General features: G+C 41.5%; 2 protein-coding genes across 5 annotated transcripts in view; both read right to left on the minus strand.

The window, feature by feature from the left end:
* Positions 1 to 5,216, minus strand: part of LOC105387263 (mannosyl-oligosaccharide alpha-1,2-mannosidase IA) — a 68,534-nt gene extending 63,318 nt beyond the window's left edge. Inside the window, exon 1 of the mRNA XM_038122100.2 lies at positions 4,518 to 5,216. Coding sequence (XP_037978028.2) covers positions 4,518 to 5,126 — 609 coding nt within the window. The 5' untranslated portion in view covers positions 5,127 to 5,216. The remainder of the gene's footprint in view (positions 1 to 4,517) is intronic.
* Positions 5,217 to 5,987: 771 nt separating this feature from the next.
* Positions 5,988 to 21,242, minus strand: part of LOC105389135 — a 74,286-nt gene continuing 59,031 nt past the window's right edge. For 2 of the 4 annotated variants that reach the window (XM_048623041.1, XM_038122063.2), the window contains 3 exons: positions 11,572 to 11,874; positions 10,622 to 10,741; positions 5,988 to 10,272 (listed from right to left, as the gene is read on the minus strand). In XM_048623041.1, the coding sequence (XP_048478998.1) occupies positions 6,232 to 10,272; positions 10,622 to 10,741; positions 11,572 to 11,874 (4,464 nt within the window). In that variant the 3' untranslated portion in view covers positions 5,988 to 6,231. Of the gene's footprint in view, positions 10,273 to 10,621; positions 10,742 to 11,571; positions 11,875 to 15,642; positions 15,964 to 19,555; positions 20,381 to 21,242 lie in introns of those variants that run through there. The other 2 variants (XM_038122057.2, XM_038122037.2) reach the window with 2 other exon arrangements.

Raw genomic sequence — 21,242 nt, forward strand, 5'->3', positions numbered from 1 at the left:
TCTGGTGATACACCTAAATGCGATATTAGGCCATAAGACCCCAAAACAGATGCTAACGTGAAATAATAATTAAAAAAATTAAAAAACCGACTTCAAAAAACCACTAAAATGTAAGAAATAATTTAAGGTTTACACAAATTCTACTCGTATGAGACAGTACAAATATACCTAAGCAGGAACTGTTCTTTTTTATGTTGGTGCGGTGACAAAGTAATCTGAAGAAATATGGCACCAACTTCAAAAAAGAACAGTTCCTGCTTAGGTATATTTGTACTGTCTCATACGAGTAGAATTTGTGTAAACCTTAAATTATTTCTTACATTTTAGTGGTTTTTTGAAGTCGGTTTTTTAATTTTTTTAATTATTATTTTATTTAATAGTTTTTAGTTTATTTGTAATAATTTTCAATCAAAAGTAAGGTGCAAATGATACCAAAAAGTCCTACTAATCAATACGAATCATTCAAGCCTAAACACGAAGTAGTTGCTATATACCGTTGAGGAGTTCCCCTGACTGCCTTCCGTTTCCATCATCAGATCAGCTCAAGGTCACCATCATATTTTTTTGTTATAAGAACTATATTTACGTTCTTAATTTCATTAGAATCGGTTAATATGTGCCCAAAATGGAAATTCATACCCTGTTTTTACCCCTTTACCCACCCTTGGGGGTGAGATAAAATTCTGAAAAAAAATGGGACCACCTGGGAGCTCAACCCAATACAACAAAAAAATAATTTTCAAAATCGGTTCATAAACGGCGGAGTAATCGGTGAACATACATAAAAAAAAATATAAAAAAAAAAAAAAAGATCCCGACGAATTGAGAACCTCCTCCTTTTTTTGAAGTCGGTTAAAAATAGGTTCTCGTTGCACCATAAAGACCATCGGCCATTGTGGGGCGCCCCCCTACTTGCTGGACATGCGATCTGCGGAAGTCTGTGGGAAGCCGCTGGGTGCAAACGGCAGAAAACCTCTTGCGGTGGCCACCGGCTCAATGAGCATTGTGTAGTCAGCGGATGTCATGTCTACTTGAGGAGGTATCAAGGGATAACTATCGCCGCCGTTTGAAGAAAAATTAAGTAGGTAGGTATAACTTTTAAATAATGAAATTAACTTTTTGGTTAGTTATGTAGGGATAGGGTATGTAGGTATAGGTAATAGGTCCTTGAAATTTATTTTGCATTGAACAAATTTCTTTTCAGTCGTCACCCCCTTTTTCTAAGATCATTATTGTAAAATCTATGCCACTACATGGGTTTGTTGCCAACGTAGGCAAACGTCACTATATCGCGATTCACCATAAATACAGTGCTGTGATTGGTGGAACGCGCTTTAATAGGGTTTATCGACGACGCAAAGTGGGTGCAGCAATGCACCTCTGCCTACCCCACAAGGGAGTACATTAGTACAAGGCGTGAGTGCGTGTGTGTGTGTATCGACGACGATAATGAACCCGTGTAGCGGCCGCAAAAACACAACATTTATTATTCAAATATGACTAATATTTCATCATTTCAGGCAAATAAGTTTTACAATGACTTAAAAATATATATTCAAACTGAATAGCGTATTAAATATTTAGTGATGGTTGGCTGCACCAGACATTGCTTTGCTACATGATGGCAACATAAATTGCAATATTACATTACTAACTTAATTCAGGCTCTATTATCATAATGAAATTAGTTGACTTTAATAATCTAATAATGCATTTTTAGAATTAGGTAGGAGGTCAGAACTCCAGTACTTGCAATCTACAGTATTGATTTAACCAGAGGACATGTCTTTCATTTTCAAAAATACATTTGTCAAGAGTCTCTGTTGGGATGGTAGATCTTAATAATCACCAAATAACTGTTTTTTTTTTACATTGAGTAAATGATGCATCTGAATCTGACATATTTCTTTGGTACTGAAAATTGAAAAAAAAAACTTTTTGATCCCTAGCTGTAGCTGCAACAATTTTAGTACTTACATACATTACACTTTAAAATTACACAAAATGTATATTGTAGAACAGTGTTTTTCAACCTTTTTCATGATGCGACCCCCCTGGTATATAAAAATATTTCGCGACCCCCCTTGACCATTTCGATTTTTTATCATGTATGTATGTTACAGTATTTATTCCTTACGACGTATTTATGGGTCTCCATGATTAAGCCTAAGTACATACTTATCGGATTTAAAAACATATAATTTTATTTATTTTACAATTATATACGTCGGATACGTGTGGCCATACTTTACATACGTAAGACTAATGCCATTGCGACCCGGAATTTTTATTGAATTTTTTTCTTTCTGACTATTTGAGCATTTAAATATCCTGAATTATTTTTTTGTATTAAAATGAAAAAGACAAAATACCTGGCTTTACAAAAAATAAATACTTGTGGTCGTCGTCTTTGAACCAGGCAGAAGGCCTTCCACGCTATGTTTGCCTATTCGTGGTCTCTACTCGAGAACTCGTTTACCGCAACTGTTATCGGTTCTTCGGCAGATATGACTACCACTTCAGCTTGCATATTTTGAGAGCTGTGTCGGTAATCTTAATCCTCTGACTGGCGGAAAACCTCATTTCTGATACGATTTATCAGAAAAACCCCAAGCATAGCTCTCTCCATAGCACGCTGAGCGACTTTAAATCGGTGGACTAGTCCGACTAACCGTCAGTGCCCACATCTCTGCACCATACGTCATCACTGGCAGGACGCACTGGTTGAAACCTTTTGTCTTAAGGCTCTGAGGGATGGCCAAGGAGAATATGTGATGCAATTTGCCGAATGCAGCCCAACCCAGTTGGATGCGCCTTGCAGTTGCAGCCTCCTTGTCGAAGTTGCTTCTGCCTAGCCGAATAGTCTGCCCGAGGAGGTAGACATACTCTTGCACAACTTCGATTATTGCCTCACCAACGATGACCGGCTCCGGTTTGATGTGAGCATTCTACATGACTTTCGTCTTGTCCAAGTTCATGCCGAGGCTTACACGTCGGGAAGCAGCATTTAGGCCACTTAGCATCCAGCTGAGTTCCTGCAGAGATTCTGCCATAAAAACGATGTCGTCCGCGAAGCGGAGGTGTGACATGTACTCGCCATTTATACATATGCCATGTCCTTTCCATTCCAACGTGTTAAAGACACCTTCCAATGCATTGGTGAACAGTTTCGGAGATATCACATCCCCCTGTTACACTCCTCTTTACAGGTGGGTAGGTCTTGTATTGTGGCCCTGTACTTACCTGGACAGTCATTGAATAGTAACGGCATCGTACTGACTCCTCAATACCTCTATATAGCGCCAGTCGATTTGAAATCTCTGCAACGCTTCCAAAATTGCCCATGTCTCGATGGAGTTGAAGGAGTTTTCATAGTCCACAAAGGCTAGATACAGAGGCTGATTCGGTCTTTTGTATAATCTGTCTTACTGTGTGGATGTGGTCTATTGTACTAAAACAGATCCACGATGGGATAATTTAATAAATAAAAAACAACTCCACCTTCGTATTTAAGAAAATTTTAAGTAGGTAAAAGTTTTTAAATGTCAGATCCAGTTAATAAATTAATACTTTGTTGAGTTAATAAATTAAATTAAGTCTTTATTGATTTTTTACTAAAGTACCCAGTTTTTTCGCCCTTTGGCGACCCCCCTACAGATGCTTCGCGACCCCCCAGGGGGTCGCGACCCACAGGTTGAAAAACACTGTTGTAGAAGATACCTTAAGAAACCCAACCTCTGATAGCAAGTGCAGCCATAATTATTCAAATATATTTTGCTGGAGTAGAGCAGTGTATGTAGGGCTTCCCTGACCATGGATGCAAAGGGCTTAGCTATTGCAAGGTTCACAGTGACTCATTCAGTCCATACTCGATGTATCCATTCACCGACAGTAGTATACTCAATGTTTAGTTCTCAACGCATGACTGAATGCAAATACTAGACTTTCTGCATCAATGACTTTGTAATGCAATACTGTTTAGTTAGTTGCATTATGACATCTTAGATATATTATGGTTATTGTGTTACTAAAGAATAGACTTAAAAGATTTTACCAAGTAGATATTTAAAAATGAATAACTATTCATTGTATTTTTATGTATATTTATATATATTTATTCATATACATAAATTATAATTTAATAATGTAGAGTGTGTCTTACAGCAATATTGTGAAAATCAGAACATTTAAGTACCTATGTTATAAAATAATGAAAGAATAGTCAACAGTAAGTAGGAATATTCAAAGGGGAAAATGATGATACATATTATGAACAATACATAGGATAGTAACAATGTGGTAATGTTATTTAAATACAGTGCATATCTTTTACTTCTTGTGTATACTATGAAGGTAGGTATTTCCTACCCATTCATTTTATAGAGAGGCTAAGATCTAAACATGTTACATTCTGTATGTTATTACAATCTGTAATTATTATTATTTTTCTCTTGCCATAGGTTTGAATAGCAAAGTGAATATTTAAATTATGCAAAATATTGATTCAAAACACTTACCGATTTAACAGTCTCCAGTTTCATCTTGTCATCAGGGTCAGCGGAGGGAGACAGCGCCACCGCCACATACTTGTCTAAGCGCTCAGCCTTGGGCTCCTGCGCTATGCTCTTGCTCACGGCATTGTTGCCAGCCGGGGCGGGCTCTTCTATGGCATCTACTGGACCCTTGCTGGGCCCCCGGGATGAGGACACAGACGGAGCCACCTCAAACTGTGGACGCTCCAGCACCTTCATCCCCATGTCCTCCTCTATCTTGGCTCGTAACCGGTTCTTGTCCTCAATTAAATGAGGATCACTGCCCACATTCCCGTGGCGGTGGATGCCCACCATGGGGTAGTCTCCCACCTCATTCTGCGCTAACGGCGACGGGATCAGCAGGTCCGGACCCGCCTTCTGGATCCTCTTGTACACATCATACACACTGTCGTTCACAACGTTCGAACTTTTGAACTCGGGCAAGTAAAATAGGGCTCCTAGCCATACAATCCCAAAAGTCAGCAGTACTGAAATAATTAAATATTTCTCCCGGAGGCGGAACGAGCGCCGCGAAATGGACGGGACAGGGACGCCATTCACGAACCGCTGATATGAAGGCAGGATCCCCGTCATTTTATCGTAAACACAAAACCTAAAGTCTAAAACAACAATAAACTAAGACACATTCGCAGACGACCCGTCACTGGTGGTCGCCATTAAACAACTGTCAAACAAGCTGTCATGTCATCTTATCATCAATTTAACTTTTTTCTAGAGTTGCCAACATGAAATATGTTTTTTTTTAATATGGCAACAATAAAAAATCTAAACACCATTGCCATCTATTGCTCATGTTTTGCACTTTTGAAACAGTTTGGCCACTTGCAGAAAATGTAGAGATTGATGATACTCTTGTTTGCCTGGCCTATAAAAGGTGCTCTAAATATATCATAGATGGCGCTGTATATAAAAAATCGCTCAAAGTAAAGGGCTCATGATCAAACCATCTATGGCCTATGGCCACACGACATCTATTTCTATGCTGATTTTGCGTACTTATTACTTCCATGCATAATGCATTCACTTGTTCACCTACAGTATAGCGTAGGTAAATCTCGTATTTAAATAAGTAGGTAGAAAAAAAAAAAACACGCACTCACGCCTTGTACTAATGTACTCCCTTGCGGGGTAGGCAGAGGTGCATTTCTGCACCCACTTTTCGCCAGAGTGTTATGTTAGTCCCAATGTAATAGGGGGCGGGCCTATTGCCATTTTACGGGCACATCCAAGACCTGAGAACAAATATATGTGTTTAAACAAATATCTGCCCCAGCCGGGAATCGAACCCGGGACCATCGGCTCAGTAGTCGGGTCACTAACCACTACGCCATTCGGTCGTCATAAGTAGGTAGGTACTAGGCTTTCCTGTTATTCCAATTTTTATGCTAACTATATCTATGGGGTAGAGGTAGGAGAAAATAAAATAATTGTAGCTTAATTTGTAGTAAAATTTATTTCTTTCATGTAAAAATCACGGATAGCAATATAGATTTTTTATAGTTTAACATTTTAAGCCTACATACATTTTTAATTAAGTATTCTTAACATTTATAATGAAAATGTAATTAATTAAGTAGTTACATATTCTCAAGTGAGATCAGTCATAATTATTTTAATTTAATGATTTACAATAATTTTATATTACAATTTTTACTCTACAAAATTTAGCAACTTGGGACTATGATCTTGGTTTAAACCGGGACATGTAGAAGTCACAATCCGGACAGTACACTGAAGGTGGTTGGACGGACTTCTTCCTGCAGAGGTTGCAGAGGGCTTTCTGACCCGTATTCTGTGCCTGATAGGGGTTAGTTCCGCTAATCTGGGGTGGGACAGGCGAGTCCGTTCCCCCTTTAGTGCCGGGCTCGAAGGATACCTTTTTGGGCATTTGTTTAGGCGGAGGCAAGTGCTGGTATGGACCCGGCTGAGTGTATTGATACTGTTGTACCGGTTCGGAATTCATATTAGCATCAACACCTTGATATATCTGGCGTTGTTGAGTATTCGCGTTGGCGTACTGTCGCAAGTCTGGCATGCGTTGCCCGTTTGTTTCCGGATAGTACGTGTTTGGAACTTTCTGGTAGGTTTGTGGGTAGTTTTCAGGCGATGTTTCACCGTGAGGGGGAGGGACGCGCTGGTAGGGGGAGGCGGGGGGGTATTGCTGAGAGTTCGGTGGCTGGTAGCGACTAGAGTAATCTGAGTTGGCGTAGCTGGTCGGTGGGTTGTGGTAGCTTTGGTATGCCGGGGACGTCGCAGGCACAGCTTGGTACGGGGCTTGCGCGGGTTGCGTGTTATAGTCTCTGTTTCCATTGAAGTTTGTCTGCTGCCCGTGGTGAGGCAGGCGGTGGTAGTAAGCGTTGCTTGGTTGCGTCATCTGTAATATCTGGCTCGGTGGGTGCGGGTAGGTATTGGGCACAGTGCGCTGAAGATTCGCGACGTGTTTCGTCATGTATGTGGGACTCGCCTGCGAGATCGGGGTGAGTCGGTTCGCCGGGTTCTGACCAAAGTTCGGTGGGTTGGGGGAGTGGTTCTGGTAGGGCGATGGCGGCTGGTTGTATGGGACCGGGGTTGGTGCGTTCTGAGGCGAGTTGGAGGGCAAAGACATGTAGATCTGGCTGTTTGTTTGGGTGGTTTGTTGGGGTGGTTGTGACGGCGGGCTGGCTCCGTAGGGCGGGCTGGCTCCATAGGGAGGCGAGGCTTTCTGTGCGTAGTTCTGTTGCCAGCGCTGATGGTTTTGTACTCGCACATAGTCGGAATGTTCGTCATCGTTTTGTGCGTATGAGTTCTGTGACAGAGAGGAAATGGTAGAGCGAGACGACTGGCTGTCCATCGACTCCTGCCTCTGAAGCGAAGGTTTTTCCGACTGCAGAGGTACAGTCGTCAGCTCCGGTTTGTTCATAGCTGACTTCAACACTCGCTCTAGTATAGGGTTGGGAATGTAACTATCATCCTCTTGGTCCTCTGCTGTCGCGACCAGAATGACCTGGTCACAGAACGACACTGACTTCTTCTTCAGTTTGGATCGGTCGATGTAGGGACCGTTAGTCAGCTTTTGCTCTCCGAATTCTGCCTCTATTTGCTTGGAGTCTATCGAGGAGGAAGAGGCTCGTCGGTTGAACATGTTGTTGACGGGACTGGAGCAGTTGATGACGTCTCTGTTAGCACTTGTCTGCATCACTAGTCCGATGTGAGATCTTTCGCCGTCTATTTGAGTATTTTGTGCGTTGTTCTCGAACCGTGATGCTATGTTTTTCACGGAGTTATTAGGCTTGTAGTAAGCATTTTTGTCTGCGCTGTTATCGCTGGAATTCGACAGTTGTCCTTCAATTGAGCCAGATCGCTTCAGTCTCAACGCAGCATGTTTGTCCTGCTGTAACTTCAGCCATGATTTAGGGGAAGACGCAACATCGGGTTGGTTTTTCGTCGCTCCCCGCTGTTCTATCTCACTACATTTCTCCTGCAACTGAGCTAGGAACGATCCTTTAGGTACATCTGGCTCTTCTTTTCTCAGCTCGTGTTGCATGTGAGCGGCGTGGTTGATCGCGTTTAGCTCTTCTTGGAGCGGGGTCAGATCTAGAGGCGGTGGGGGGAATTCCTCGCTTGGCTGACGGGAATGATTCACGGAGTTTAGAGGACTCGGGTAAGGAGGCAGCTCGAAAGTCTGAGGCGATCTTCGCATTGGCATCGCGCAGTCAACGACATCTGTTCCGTAGTCGAAGTTGAGATTCTGCATGTTGTGCGGCGACGGTTGTATCGGGGGTGGAGTGTCCCTCTTAGCTGGACTCTGTTCCTGGTGAATCATCGCTTTAGTGACCACCGTTTGGAAGTTTTGAAGATTATCGTCAGAGCGGTTGAACGAGTCTTCTAGCCTAGAATGGTTGTAGTGGTTGCCATTGATCATGTTGCCATCATAGGATGGGTAATATGGGAGGGATTGGGGCTCGTATTGCTCAGAGAAGCCTCCGTCTTCCTCGACATCTTGCGGCTGCTTGTAGGCTTCAGCCGGGAGCGGGTGAGGCATCCTCGCCGATATGTCCATCACTTCGGACTCGAACTTAGTCCCGCTAAGCTGGGAAGTGGTGCGCAGCGGCGGCGGCGGCGGCACTTTGGCTGCCGTCAGCATTTTGCCCGCGCTCCCGTGGAAGCTCTTCCTCATGAGCTTACTCCTCTCCAAATTCGGATTGGTCCCAGTCGCTGTGGAATATTCCAGATGCCCTTCGGATAAATACCCGCTCAGGTTGGACTTGTCATCAGTCTGCTTCCTCCCCACGTCACCGTCGTCGACTGATGCGACGCGTTTTTCTTTGTTCTTGGCGTCTGTTTTACCATCAGCGCCCTCAGTCAGGTCAGGCATAGAGCGGTTCTTTCTACGGATGAGGCCGCCCATCAGAAGCTTTCGTCTTATTTTGTGTTGCTTCTTGTTAGCCTTCTTGTCATCAATAACGGCTGGCTCGATGGGTTTTTCAGGAGCAACCGTGATCTCCTTGCGAGCACGACCGCGGTCTTCACTTCTTGACCTCTTTTCGCGGCCTTTATCTTCGTCCCTAGACTTGTGTCGGTGCGGCCGCTCTCTAGTCACGAAGTCCATGTCATCCTCCATGGTTTTGACGGACTTTTTGGACGAGCCCTTCTTTTTGGGCAGAGTGGCGTAGATCTCAATGGTTGTTGGAGAGCTTTGCAGCCCACACTTGGTGTTGCGGACATTTTGCGGCACTTCTGCGATTCTGATTGTCTCCGCCAATCGTCTTTGTAAGCTCCTTATTCTCAGTAAGCAAGTGTTGTGCTTCATGCGGGCGAATGTGACTGTATGCGCGTTGTTATAGGGCGCATCCATGGCCGATCTGGCTTTGGCCGCGGCGGCCTCACACAACACCAGAGCTGTTTCGTAATCTTGAGCTTCTTCTGCATGTCTCGACTTCTCTAACAGCCTATCAGCTTCAAGGCATAGAGCTCCGCACTCGCCATTGGTGGTCAGCTCAGGGATTTGAGCCAATTGGAAGTTGTGTCTCAATCCTTGTTGGAGACACATGCTCTCAGTAGACGACAGCGAGTAGGAATCGTAGCCAGCATCGCATGATCCTCCCGATGACAATTCTCCCTTTCGCGTCGGACTGCCGGGCACCCGTCTGGGGAACATGTATGGACTTTCAGCAGTGGAAGACCCAGAAGATGCACTGTTGCGATCTCCGCTCCAGTTGCCTGTATTCCTGGGATCCCCTTCATCAGGCCCAGGGGTCATAGCTCGTCTGGCCATAGCTGGGCGGTCTTGGGGCTGAGTCGGGAAAGGAATCACATCTTTCGGCGCATACCTAGTGTCACACGGCGTGCCATCTAACGCCGCATACAAAAGCAGAAGAGGTTGGAATCTGGCTCTCTTGCATTTATCGACAACTTGCGACCATTCCGGCCCGATTTCCTTCACATCAGCGTCATCGAAGTAGATCCAGAGGCGCAGTTTGCTATGGAAGAAGAATGTGGAGTAGTGTTTTCCATAGTATGTCACAAGGCCGACTAGCCTATGCGTGGCGCGTTGTGCCCACACGCGGTCCACACACGAGTGGAAGGCGTCTGTGGGCCGCAGCATGACCCCTATGGAGGAGTATACGGCTGCCACGTGCTCGGCGGAGGGTCTCTCGGAGTCCCACACGACGCCGATGGAAACAACTTCCGGTCGGTTCATGAGCGTTCGGCAGATCTGGATCTTGGCGCCGCAAGCGTTCTGGAAGAGATGGAGAGAGTTGGTTAGTTTTTTGACAATGAGGGAAAGAAATAGAGAGCCATATGTCTTGAGTATAAATAAGATTATTCCGAAGATGAATTAAGTTAAGTACATAAGAAAATAAGTTATATGGAAACTATCAGTTACATTTTTATTTATTTAGCTATGCCGATCGATTCACTGCAATCATAGTCAGTATACGAGTACATATTCACTAACATCACATTGTTGCTATTTTAATGACCTAACTATGCAGCGGTCATGTGCCAACCCACCTAAATAAGGATACCTAAGACAATACGAAGACAATTATTAATCTCTAAAAAGCCAAAAACACCAGTATACTCACAGGACAGTCCCTGATATCGCCCATGCCGCCAGCCTTCCTCAGAAGCAGTCCAAAACTGTCTCCATGCTCGCCGAGCGCCGCCTGTGACGTCAGCGCCGTGGCCGACACGTAGTGCACCATCTGTGGGCGGTTACATACTGTTACATATGGGACTAAAGCGTAAAAGAATCGAAGATGGACGGTGATGTGTGTATGACATAATTATTTCGTTTGCTGTATACTTTTTTAACGAGAATACTTTTCTAACGAGAAGATCTCGCATGTCTCCATTATGGCCACCTAGGAAAAATAACCCTTTTATTTTGTATTACTTATATAATTATGTATTTTTATGTCAATTTAGAGAGCGAACCTAAATGTATGAGTGTAAATCTATATTGATTCAGAAGAAGAAAGAACTAATGTTCGGGGGAATCTAATTACATTGATTTAATTGATTGTCGTTGTTCTCAAGTAGATACTAAAGGTTTTGTGAACGGAAAACACAGGGAACTGCGGCAGAAATCCTTTCACTGCTGCTAATGGCGCCTCCCTTTCTATTTGCTCCAGTTTAGAATAGAAGCCCATTCGCTAACCAAAACTGTCCCGTAAACTTAAGCTTTCAAATTATATGCAGTTAGATACACATTAATATGATTATAGAGCGAAAGTAACTTCGTTTGATACGATGCCATTCAGACCTACCTTCCTGGGCATCTAATGTAGCTTGCGTACGTGAGGGAAAAACTACATCTAAGTGTTACTACTTATAAAGTTATAAAGAAAATTAGAGATCTACCTATTTCATTATGATCAACTAACAAAATGGTATTTTATGCAAATATACAATGAAAGTAGCCATTATACTGAACAACTTTTGTTCCATGACTTTCAAGGGCTACTTTCAGATTACATATGTCTTGTAAACAACCTGTAAATTCTTAGCCTAAACAATAAATTCCCAAAATTACCTGAGTAAACGGCAACGGCTCCGACGTGGCCTGACAGGCGCCACAAACGCTCTGTTCCACCAGCATCATGGCAAACTTCCTGTGCGGCACGCAATGAGGCGCCCTGCACGCATCATCGTCCCTTCGCTCCGCCGGCCCGGCCGCCACATGCGCATGGACCCTTAGCAACAGATGTTCAAAACACTCGCTGGCATCAGCCATGCAGCCGAGCTGGAAACGGGCGCCGTTGCCTCCGAGCGCCCGGCGTAGGCTGTCGGCGGCGGGCGCGCGCTCGGCCGACCATTGCAGTTGCGCGAATAGTTCCTGGTGACAAGGAGAGTGGAAGGTTAGTTGGTTGGGTTAAGAGGTTCTGTATTGGGAAGGTTTTCGGAAAAATTCACTGGAAATGCGGGGGTAAAAAAGTTGCCTATGTGTTGTTGCCAGAAGGCTAGCCATGGCTAATTTCGTAAAAATGTATCCAGCCGTTTTACCGTAAAATTGTAACAAACAAGCTTTATGACAGTACGGAAGGGATAAAAGGGTTAATGAATGCTAAAGAGCGAATGCAATCATTCTAATGTCTCAGTAAAACTGTAATGCAAAATTGCAAATTAAATCCATCCACATCAAACCCTAATTGCTAATTAGATACCATAGGCACTTAAGAGCATAAACAAGATTAGGAACCATGAAAAAAGTGATAAAACACTTTTTATTCGCGTTCATTTCCACTATCCGCAAACTGACTTCCTACCAACACATTCGCCGCCACCGTTAGGAAAACAAAACGAACAACGACGCAGGCACGAAGAAACCTCAAACCTACACGGAAACGCAAATTTAGCCCTTAAATCCTAAGCTTTAAGATTCAAATTAGGTGGTCAGATGTTCTGGACATGAAGAACCGGTAAGGTACCAGTATAGGTCACCAACATGGCGTGACCTGGTCGACGCTCTTGACGTGTTCTTCAAACAAGTTCTCGGATTTTATAACATTTTTTATTAGTGATTGTAGGATCGTTTCGTTTAATGGACGGACTGATTAACGATTTGATTTAGTGGAAATGTGCCTCGGCTTAGCTGTATATATCTTGAGAGGAGTTGGGTAAGACCTTTGGAACCACACGTGTCTACGCTTATTAGATAAATAATGGTGTATACTTAATAGTTATTCTAAAATAGTAAATAATAACACAATTTCGTAACAATCAAATATCATAGCGATCTAATAAAATATCAGAAACTACTTTAGGCAATATCTCAAATGGCGAAATCAATCGATAATCGCAATGCCAAATTATTACCTTCAGACGAAAATTAAGTCGTGGTACGTGCAAAATTTTCTGTGAACCCAAAACGTGCTTACGAAGTTAATCCACACCTGAGTCATTTCATTCAGAGCTACAATCGTTATTAACAGTATCACAAGCGTGGCCAAATATGACGTTAGTGTTATAAGTGTGACGTGTCCGAGTACTACAGGATGTTGCATAAGTTGTATAATAACCATAAAGGTAAACTCGTCATTCTTTGCAACTTTTATTCTGAGATTTAAAAAAAAAACGCACATTTTATAAAAATATACACGAATAATTGTATAGAATGACACCTTGAGTCACCACTTTTTAATACCCTGCACATGCAGTGTTCCGAGCGTGACAAGTCAGAGTACTATAATGCACTAATTGTTTCCTCCAGTTTTTAGTGTAAAAGTGCATTTATCTGATGCGCTCCGCTTCCGGCGGACGTTGCTGCACCTTGCGCCTGCGCCGCTTCCGCTAAAAGCCTCGCACGTAATCTTCGCGTTAAGAAGAAAGCTTATTTAGTCATCCAGTAATTGAACTTTTCCTATTAGGTAATAAGATGATTTCACTGTCAAGATGAATCATTGATGCGTCGTGCGTTAAATAGATTTCTTTTTAGTTTTACGTTAATTTGAAGATCTTTGTTGAGGTTTATTATAGCGAAAAATGAATCAGTTATTCGTACAGTCAAATTTCCATCGAAAAGTGCACAGTTCAATATTCAAAATGTTACGTTTCGTTGTTTGCTTAACAAAGCAAGGCTAAGACATAAACTATAGTTTGGCGTCCAGAAATGAACTACTAAAGATCTATGTCTACGTACAGACTAAAATAAGACACTCTACTTACATAACAAGTCCAGAACACAAGACCAGTCCACTTTCCTCCCATAGACCGCCATAATTTTAACAGCAAAGAATTTATGTGTTGCAACTCCTGGCATATTAGGAAGCTGATAACGAACTTCCTAAAGGAGCACTTATGAGCTTCGTATGCGGAACTCATGCATCAAACATGAGGTGACATTTGTGGGGCGTTCAGTACCCAGTTATGGGAACCTGGTTGAGTGCCTAGCCATAGAGCATTGTGTCGTGGGAGAGTAAAGTAAGAGCCACCGTGACCCCGGTTCTTAGTTGGAAGTAGTCGGACCGACGATGGATGAGTTGAACTTGACTGATAAAGAATCGAGATAGAAAGTTGAGATTGTTTTTTCGATGCTCAAAAGTTTGAGATTAGAAAAAGTGTAGTAAAACTTGAATAAGACAGTTGACAGGCTGCGCTGTGATTGGTTGATTTTTTGCGGTCGGGTTAAATATATAATACAGAACGAGCTATTACCGTTTTTTATACGTGCATTAAGACTATGTCTCTGGACTTAAAAATATAAATAGGTTGCTAAGTATTCCTCAACTGGAAACATAATTATTTAAATCAGGCCATTTTAAAATCAAGTCATGATTATTATTCTAATGAACGCCGAAAATTTACATTCAGTGCCATCTTAATACTGAAAAATAGTCTAGTATTATTAAAGACTCAATCTTGTTTTGCAATATTTTCGCTCCTTAGTTCATATTGAATGGGCTGAATATATTAGTATTAAAATAAGATTGAGCAAGACTTATTATGTGTAAGACCTTGTCAATAGAATGGTTTTTGATTTAATTGAATACGAAATAGACTATTGAGCTCTAATATTGTCGTCTAACTGACTTACATACATAATCATTTTATAGAGTATATAATTATGTATCTTGTTTTGAATTATTGAAACTATACTAGCTTTGCGCTTTGAACATCTAAAACCATAAAATATACATCTTTGGCACGTCGTTGTCACAAAATCTAAGGACAATAGACAATTCCACACACACGTTGCAACGGAGGAAGGACTGTAATGCGCATACATAAATACCCTCTAAACCTAAATCATCCAATCACCTCTATTCCTAAGCTATAAGATTCAATTCACCCCGGCTGAGATGTAGAGGCTTGGTTAAAGTTAAGAGCTGAAGTTGTGTATTCCTCAGACATATTGCCTTATGCAGTGACAATGGGACAGAGGGGCGAGGGGGGTAGGGGGGAAAACGAGGCGAGCATTGTAAGTTGCTGTACCCGATGCTTGCTTCAATGAGGTTTGTAACAGAATTTTGAGTCCTTGGCGTTTTTTCAGAGTTTCTAAGAAACAAGAATACTTAAAAACTACTGAATATGTTTTAATGTGAGCAAATTAGCCTTAAAAGTATTCGCTGTAAATCATTAATATCTTTTTAAAAAGCAGTAATATTTATCAATAATTAATTTAGAGTTAATAAATTAACGACGCAATTAAGATTTCGCATTAAGTAACGATTTGCCTAATGCAAACGCAACAGTGTAGGTACTAGGCTCGTAACACTAATTTAATAATTGGCTCTTAAATTTTACGACTTGGCGATAATAAGCTTATTGAAACTTGGCAAATAATCGCACGTAGTAAAGTTGTATGCAGCTTTGAAACTTGCACGTAAGTTGCGCGCGCGCGTTGAACTCTTTTGTATAGACAACTTACAAGTCGCCGTCTTCCCTTTCTAACTCTATGTAGGTCTTAGATCTTATCCCTGTCTATGGGCAGAGGAGGTATTGTTTTGTATATTTTACTTATTTTAATATGCTTTTGTTACAAAATCTGTAGCTTATAAGGTTCTTATCATAAAAATGTGTAAAATTTTGATTTAAACACCAATAAAATAAGGTTTTATTTTTTAAATAGCATTACAGTAAAAATATTTAATAAGGTTAAACTTACTCGAAACAACGCAATGGTAGTCTGGCTGAGAGGAGGCGAGGAGTCCCTCTGTACTGGGCGCGACTGGTGCGCCGACGGCCGCGTCCGAGGGAGCGTATTATGCTTCACCGAGCCATGCGACCCTAGTACCACCATGTCCTTAGGAGGTAACAACTCCCGGTCCCTGAGACCCTCAATCTTCTGCTTCTGAATAGCAGTACCAGCATTCTTCTGCTGAACCGCCGCAGCCTCCGGCTCTTTACGTTTGTACCGAAACTTTATCATTGTTCACGCATTTTTTTTCCCACTTAGTTATAATTCACTCATTGATATTCACTAGCACTACGGATCAAATATAAGACGTTAGGACGATAAGCAAGCGAACCACGTACTGTAGACTTGGCATTTAAATTCAACTGGGCAGAATAGACGCACAGCTATGTATGGTAATAATAATGTATTGGCTTTTAAGGCTGGATGAAAAAAGTAAGGGCGGGAAACACCAGTTGTTGTCGACAGGTAGAACCGCAGGTGTCTACAAAGAAGTTCGCGTTAGTAGTTCCACTATGTTATAAACTGGCACTATTTTAGTCACTAAAGGTACTGCACGAATCACTCCGATGGTAATAGAATTAATTATTGCTAGAAGTAGTACTGTAACGTGTAAAGGTTCCGCTCCCAGAAAGCTTTGAAATAAACTGAATCGCGGGGGACGCGGCAAGCCTCCACGATCCAGGTAAAACCTTTTTTGTCTTCTATTGTTATCTTGACTCACGTGGGTACCTTGTATCTATCTCTGTCTAGCTCACTGGTGCCGAACAACTATCTCTTTCTGTGTAGAGCACGCTTGTCTTTTGTTTATATTTGTACGGAGAAGTTAGCATAGAGATAATAAAGTCACACTATAGTAAAGTGGTAGAAAGAGGCTTTGAAGAAAGCACGTGCAGTGCAGATGATGGGGTTTTGGGGAAACCTTACGATACGATAAGACACTATAGCACATGAAAAATAGAAAAGACCACGTGCTCGATTAATTTTTAGGAACTTTTACATAATCTACCTCAGGAACGATTATAACTGCACATAGAGTATGCAAAAATTGGTAAAATACATAAATGAATAAGTCTACAAAGTTGTGAAACTACAAGGAAAACAGCCCAACAGAAATGGTCCCAATAGCATTTTACGACGAATACTTTCTCAATGGCCCTGACTCACCCTGCGGTATGCCAGTTGGTCAGTTTCCTCTCACAAGATGTAGCGCATTCATGCCATACCTCCCCTATGACGTCACTCAAAAGTCAATCCACACTACAACATTAATGTTAACCCATAAATAACACCACACACTTAAAATTTACACTTCATAGGCTCTTAAGGTTCGTCATAAAGTATTTTTTATGATTACTAATCAGCTTCTTTAAGCATGTTGAAATTGTGGCTCTTTATCATAAGCTAGTCATACTTTGTACGATTATGAGACGTGTATTAGCCAGTTTATGAATAATTCAGATTCTTTTCTTAGAGAATAAGCTTCTTTGAATTGAAAGTTGTGGTATATACTTATGTAGTAGAGCCTTATTAAGAAAAACCTTACGAATCGCCTACGCAATGTAACAAACATAAAAATCAATGATGTCTCTAATTTTGGCCCTACTCCATTCAAAACTGTTCGTAATCTTTAATATTGTGTAATTCGATTATCTTAACAAGAATTGTATTAATCGGTTTTGTGGTAGCTTTATAAGGAATATTTTATGTATAACAAGCTGTGAGTGTTGACAGATACTCGTACGAATACGCGAGGGAAGTAAATCAAAATACTTGAACAACTGCGAGATTTTAAACATCAAACATCGATCGAAATGAGTCCTTAGGAAGCCACCTGTCACAAAATTTCACTAATCACTCAAAAGCGTGGCAATCAACAGGTTTATGTTATATAAATGCATGGATAGAAATTGGGTGTCAGAAAGCCGGCACAGGATGTATTTTTATACACAGATTATCAGAATCACAGTAATTGGTGTATTAAACCCGCGAACCAGCGGCGTGAGACGAGGCGCTAGACGTGAGAAGTTCCCACGTACACAAGAAGCGATCTAGTTACACATAACTATAACGGCATGAGCATGCGACTCGAGGCTTTAATGAAATTAATCATGATTCTACGATGCAGACGACAGGATGCCGGGATTAGATACCAGGAGTCTGATTAAGCTTCCACCCCTTTATCTATAGATAAACCTGTTTTGCAATAAATTTCTGCCAACTGGCTACAACTTGAATTAGAATTAAAAATTGTTTAGATGATTCAGCTTGGATTCGAATTTCGTTGCTTGAAACCTGGGCCAGGAAGGAAATATCGGGGCACAAATTTTAGATAAAAAATCCTTGGTTGAGGATAAATATATGAGCATGGGCATGCATACCCTTGATTGGGAGTCGCAGCAAAAAACCCAACCCAATTACCATAAGTATACGTTCAGCCTCTTAATCCAAGTCCGAAAAGGCGAATCATACTTGAGGAGATTTCGAAACAGCTACTAATACGTATCAAACCCGCGAGTCGTATCAGACTATCAGACCATCTGAGTTTCTGAGTTGCGCCACACTCCGTGTCACTCCAAAATGTCACGTTATTTTGCCTTTTACGTTTCCTTTCTGAGAAATTAGTGAGCCATTGTCAAAACCTTACTGTACGGTTCAGAGTAGAGGCCAAATGTGAACGGAGACCTACCTACTGTATATTTATAGTTATATGTTATAAGCTTATAAATTACATTATAATGTAAGTTAGAATTCATTGTAAATCAAACAATCTTATAGGAAACCAATACTCAATAGTCATCGTGACAATGATAACTGCTTGAAGGCATCGTGTAAGTTATTCAGATTGCCGCAAATGTTTCCCAATCGTCGGCTATTGTTGAAACCGAATCCGATGCTATTCATTCGGGGAAGATGCCGCCAACATGCTTACATTACACTACAGACAATACGATCGCAGGCCATTAACTGGAACCGACAACTCTTCAGAATTCGAACGTTGCAACAGAATAAGCCAACAAGCGCGTAAGTTAATATTTACTTTATTGTTTTGTTTCGACAAATGCAAGTAAGTATGTCACAAAACTACGTGACGTTATCACAAACGCCGCGAAAGGTAATGCAGTCGTTATGAAACACCAAGAGCTAGTTAGACCTAATGGTGCCATACAAAGAGTTCTTATCGCGAAGTGTGGTGAACTTCTGCCGAGCGAAATGGTTCCGATGATTTATCGCTTGAATCGATTTGTTATACGCAACGCGTAATTCAATCATACAGGCTATAAAGTATTGTGCAAGTTACGATAATCTCGGTTCACCGAGTTATTGTAAGGTGTCGTTTGTTATACCATAATTCGTAACACATGCCACAATTTCCTTTGTAGTCCGGGAAAACTTTCCTCTGGTTCTTTTTCAGGCGAAGGTTGTGCCAGAGTAGTTAAGAGTTCTTTAGTGAGGTATGGAGTAGGCGTTGATAAACAAAGGCTCAAATAATAGCATGCCATTAGTGACGCATTACACCAACTGTTCAAAGTGTCTCTGCGCTCTATATTAGGGTGCGTGTGTGTAATTTCCGCCATTTCCGACGACACACTTGTTTTGGTGATGCTATCGGTAACTGGCACAAGCATGGGACGATGACATGCAATGTGCAGTGCCTATTGACAAAAACTACATTATAATAAGTAAATTACCAGTCAATAACATTAAGCAAATCTCAATTAACCGAAACGTGTTTGTGAAACCGGTGTGATTGTGGTAAAGGTACCCAGTTTTAAGGAAGGTATGCTCAGGAGAAAATAATGCCAAGTATTGCCAAGATATTTGTGTGGTACGCTCGCTTATGCAGATCACAGTCGAACACCGAAGCTGGCACGAACTTTACCAACAAGGTGAACTACTCCATGAAGTCATTTCCAATCCCAATAGACAATAGCATTCACTTGAACACCATAGATCACACACACTGCACTCCCAACCTTCATTGAGCACTAAATATTCACCATTCACTGTCAATCCGAGAGTTTTCGTGTGGAAATCGAGGATATATTTATGTTCGCGCGTTTTGTATTATCGATACATAAGATACGACCGCTTTGTGCCGTAGAGGGCCGACTTGTAGTCGCGCGGCGCGGCGGTGACAGGCGCGGGCGCAGTCGCGAGAGCGACAGAGACGGAGAATAAGGCTCTACTGCTGCGCGGTGAGGTTGCGTAGGAGCGAGCGAGACGCGAAGGAGGCTTGCGCGGGAGTCCGGTTACGTCTCGCACTTATTATGGCATAGAGATAAAGACTAGGGACTAGAAGCTTTCAAAGTTGAATTAAAGCCCTCAGCATCTGTCGCTTGAAGGATCGCCATCTTTGTTTTTGTTTTATTTGCATCATTAAGATGAACAGAAGCTGCAAGGAGCAAAGATGATTGTAAAGTAATTATGGTCGTAAAATGTACGCTTTATCTCAACTTTCTTCCTCAGTAAGCAATACCACGGTTGCAATGCAAGTTTATTCAGTTAACGCAGATAGTATCCTTTATCCTGTGTGCCAGCGACCAGCGGCGAAGTAATTAAACCAGTATGGCGAGTACAACGACCCCCCACTAAACTGTGCATAAAATGCTATAATTACTCAACTATCTATTCTATCTAGAGACGAACGATGCTAGACGTAAAACAAAACAAAAACGCCGACACGGCTCTCCGTGACAAATTCATTTGGCACTTTATTGAATGAATAATTACCTACACTATATTTAGCTGTACTCGTCTTCGGTTTATGATGAGCTTTGGACAACTTATCATTAGTTTGAAATTTAATGCATAACATTGTACATATATACCTATATTATGGATTAAAATTTAGGTATTATATAGTCCAATTATTTTCTTCCATTAACCTAACTTTAGGTAAACTAAATACAGTCGAAATGCCTGTAAACCAATTTCACCAACTGTGCAAAAGCGTGTTTTAAACATAACAAACAGATGCAAATCGCCTCTCGAAGGGTCACATTACGGTTGTACCGGTTCTGTAAGATGATACCATTGAGTCGTAACGTACTATGGTATACTTCCCAGTTAATGATAACATGAGGCCCGATGTCAATGTTTAGCCTGATACTCGGAAGTTCATCACAAGTAATCAGAGCCATCAGTGTAGTTCTTGACCGTTATTTACTACTACTAGTGTGAGAAGGCTGAGATTAGTAAAGAGCGATTATTGAGGTGATATCCGCATACATGTCGGGGTTAATTATTTTGTCATTTTATTGTGAGTTTAATCTATTTATTTATTTATAGATAACCAACAGCGTTACGAAGTAGATTATACATAAGTAGTGTGTGTAAGGTAAGGCCAATAATAGGTATCCTTAAGTGTATATAAAAATACAATGTCTCAATCTAGGCTGGATATAAGTAGGTAACGCATCTCCACAATTTATAGCGTAGACGTCAAATTCGATAAGTTTTCAGTGTACTTTAATCTGAAAACGAAGCCAAGGGTTTGGTAGGTATAGCTATAAAACTTGTCCTAGTAACACTCGTATGATATAGCAAAAAACATGCAGCTAAAATGA

This window comes from Plutella xylostella, chromosome 9 (assembly GCF_932276165.1).
Source record: "Plutella xylostella chromosome 9, ilPluXylo3.1, whole genome shotgun sequence".
Lineage (NCBI taxonomy): Eukaryota > Metazoa > Arthropoda > Insecta > Lepidoptera > Plutellidae > Plutella > Plutella xylostella.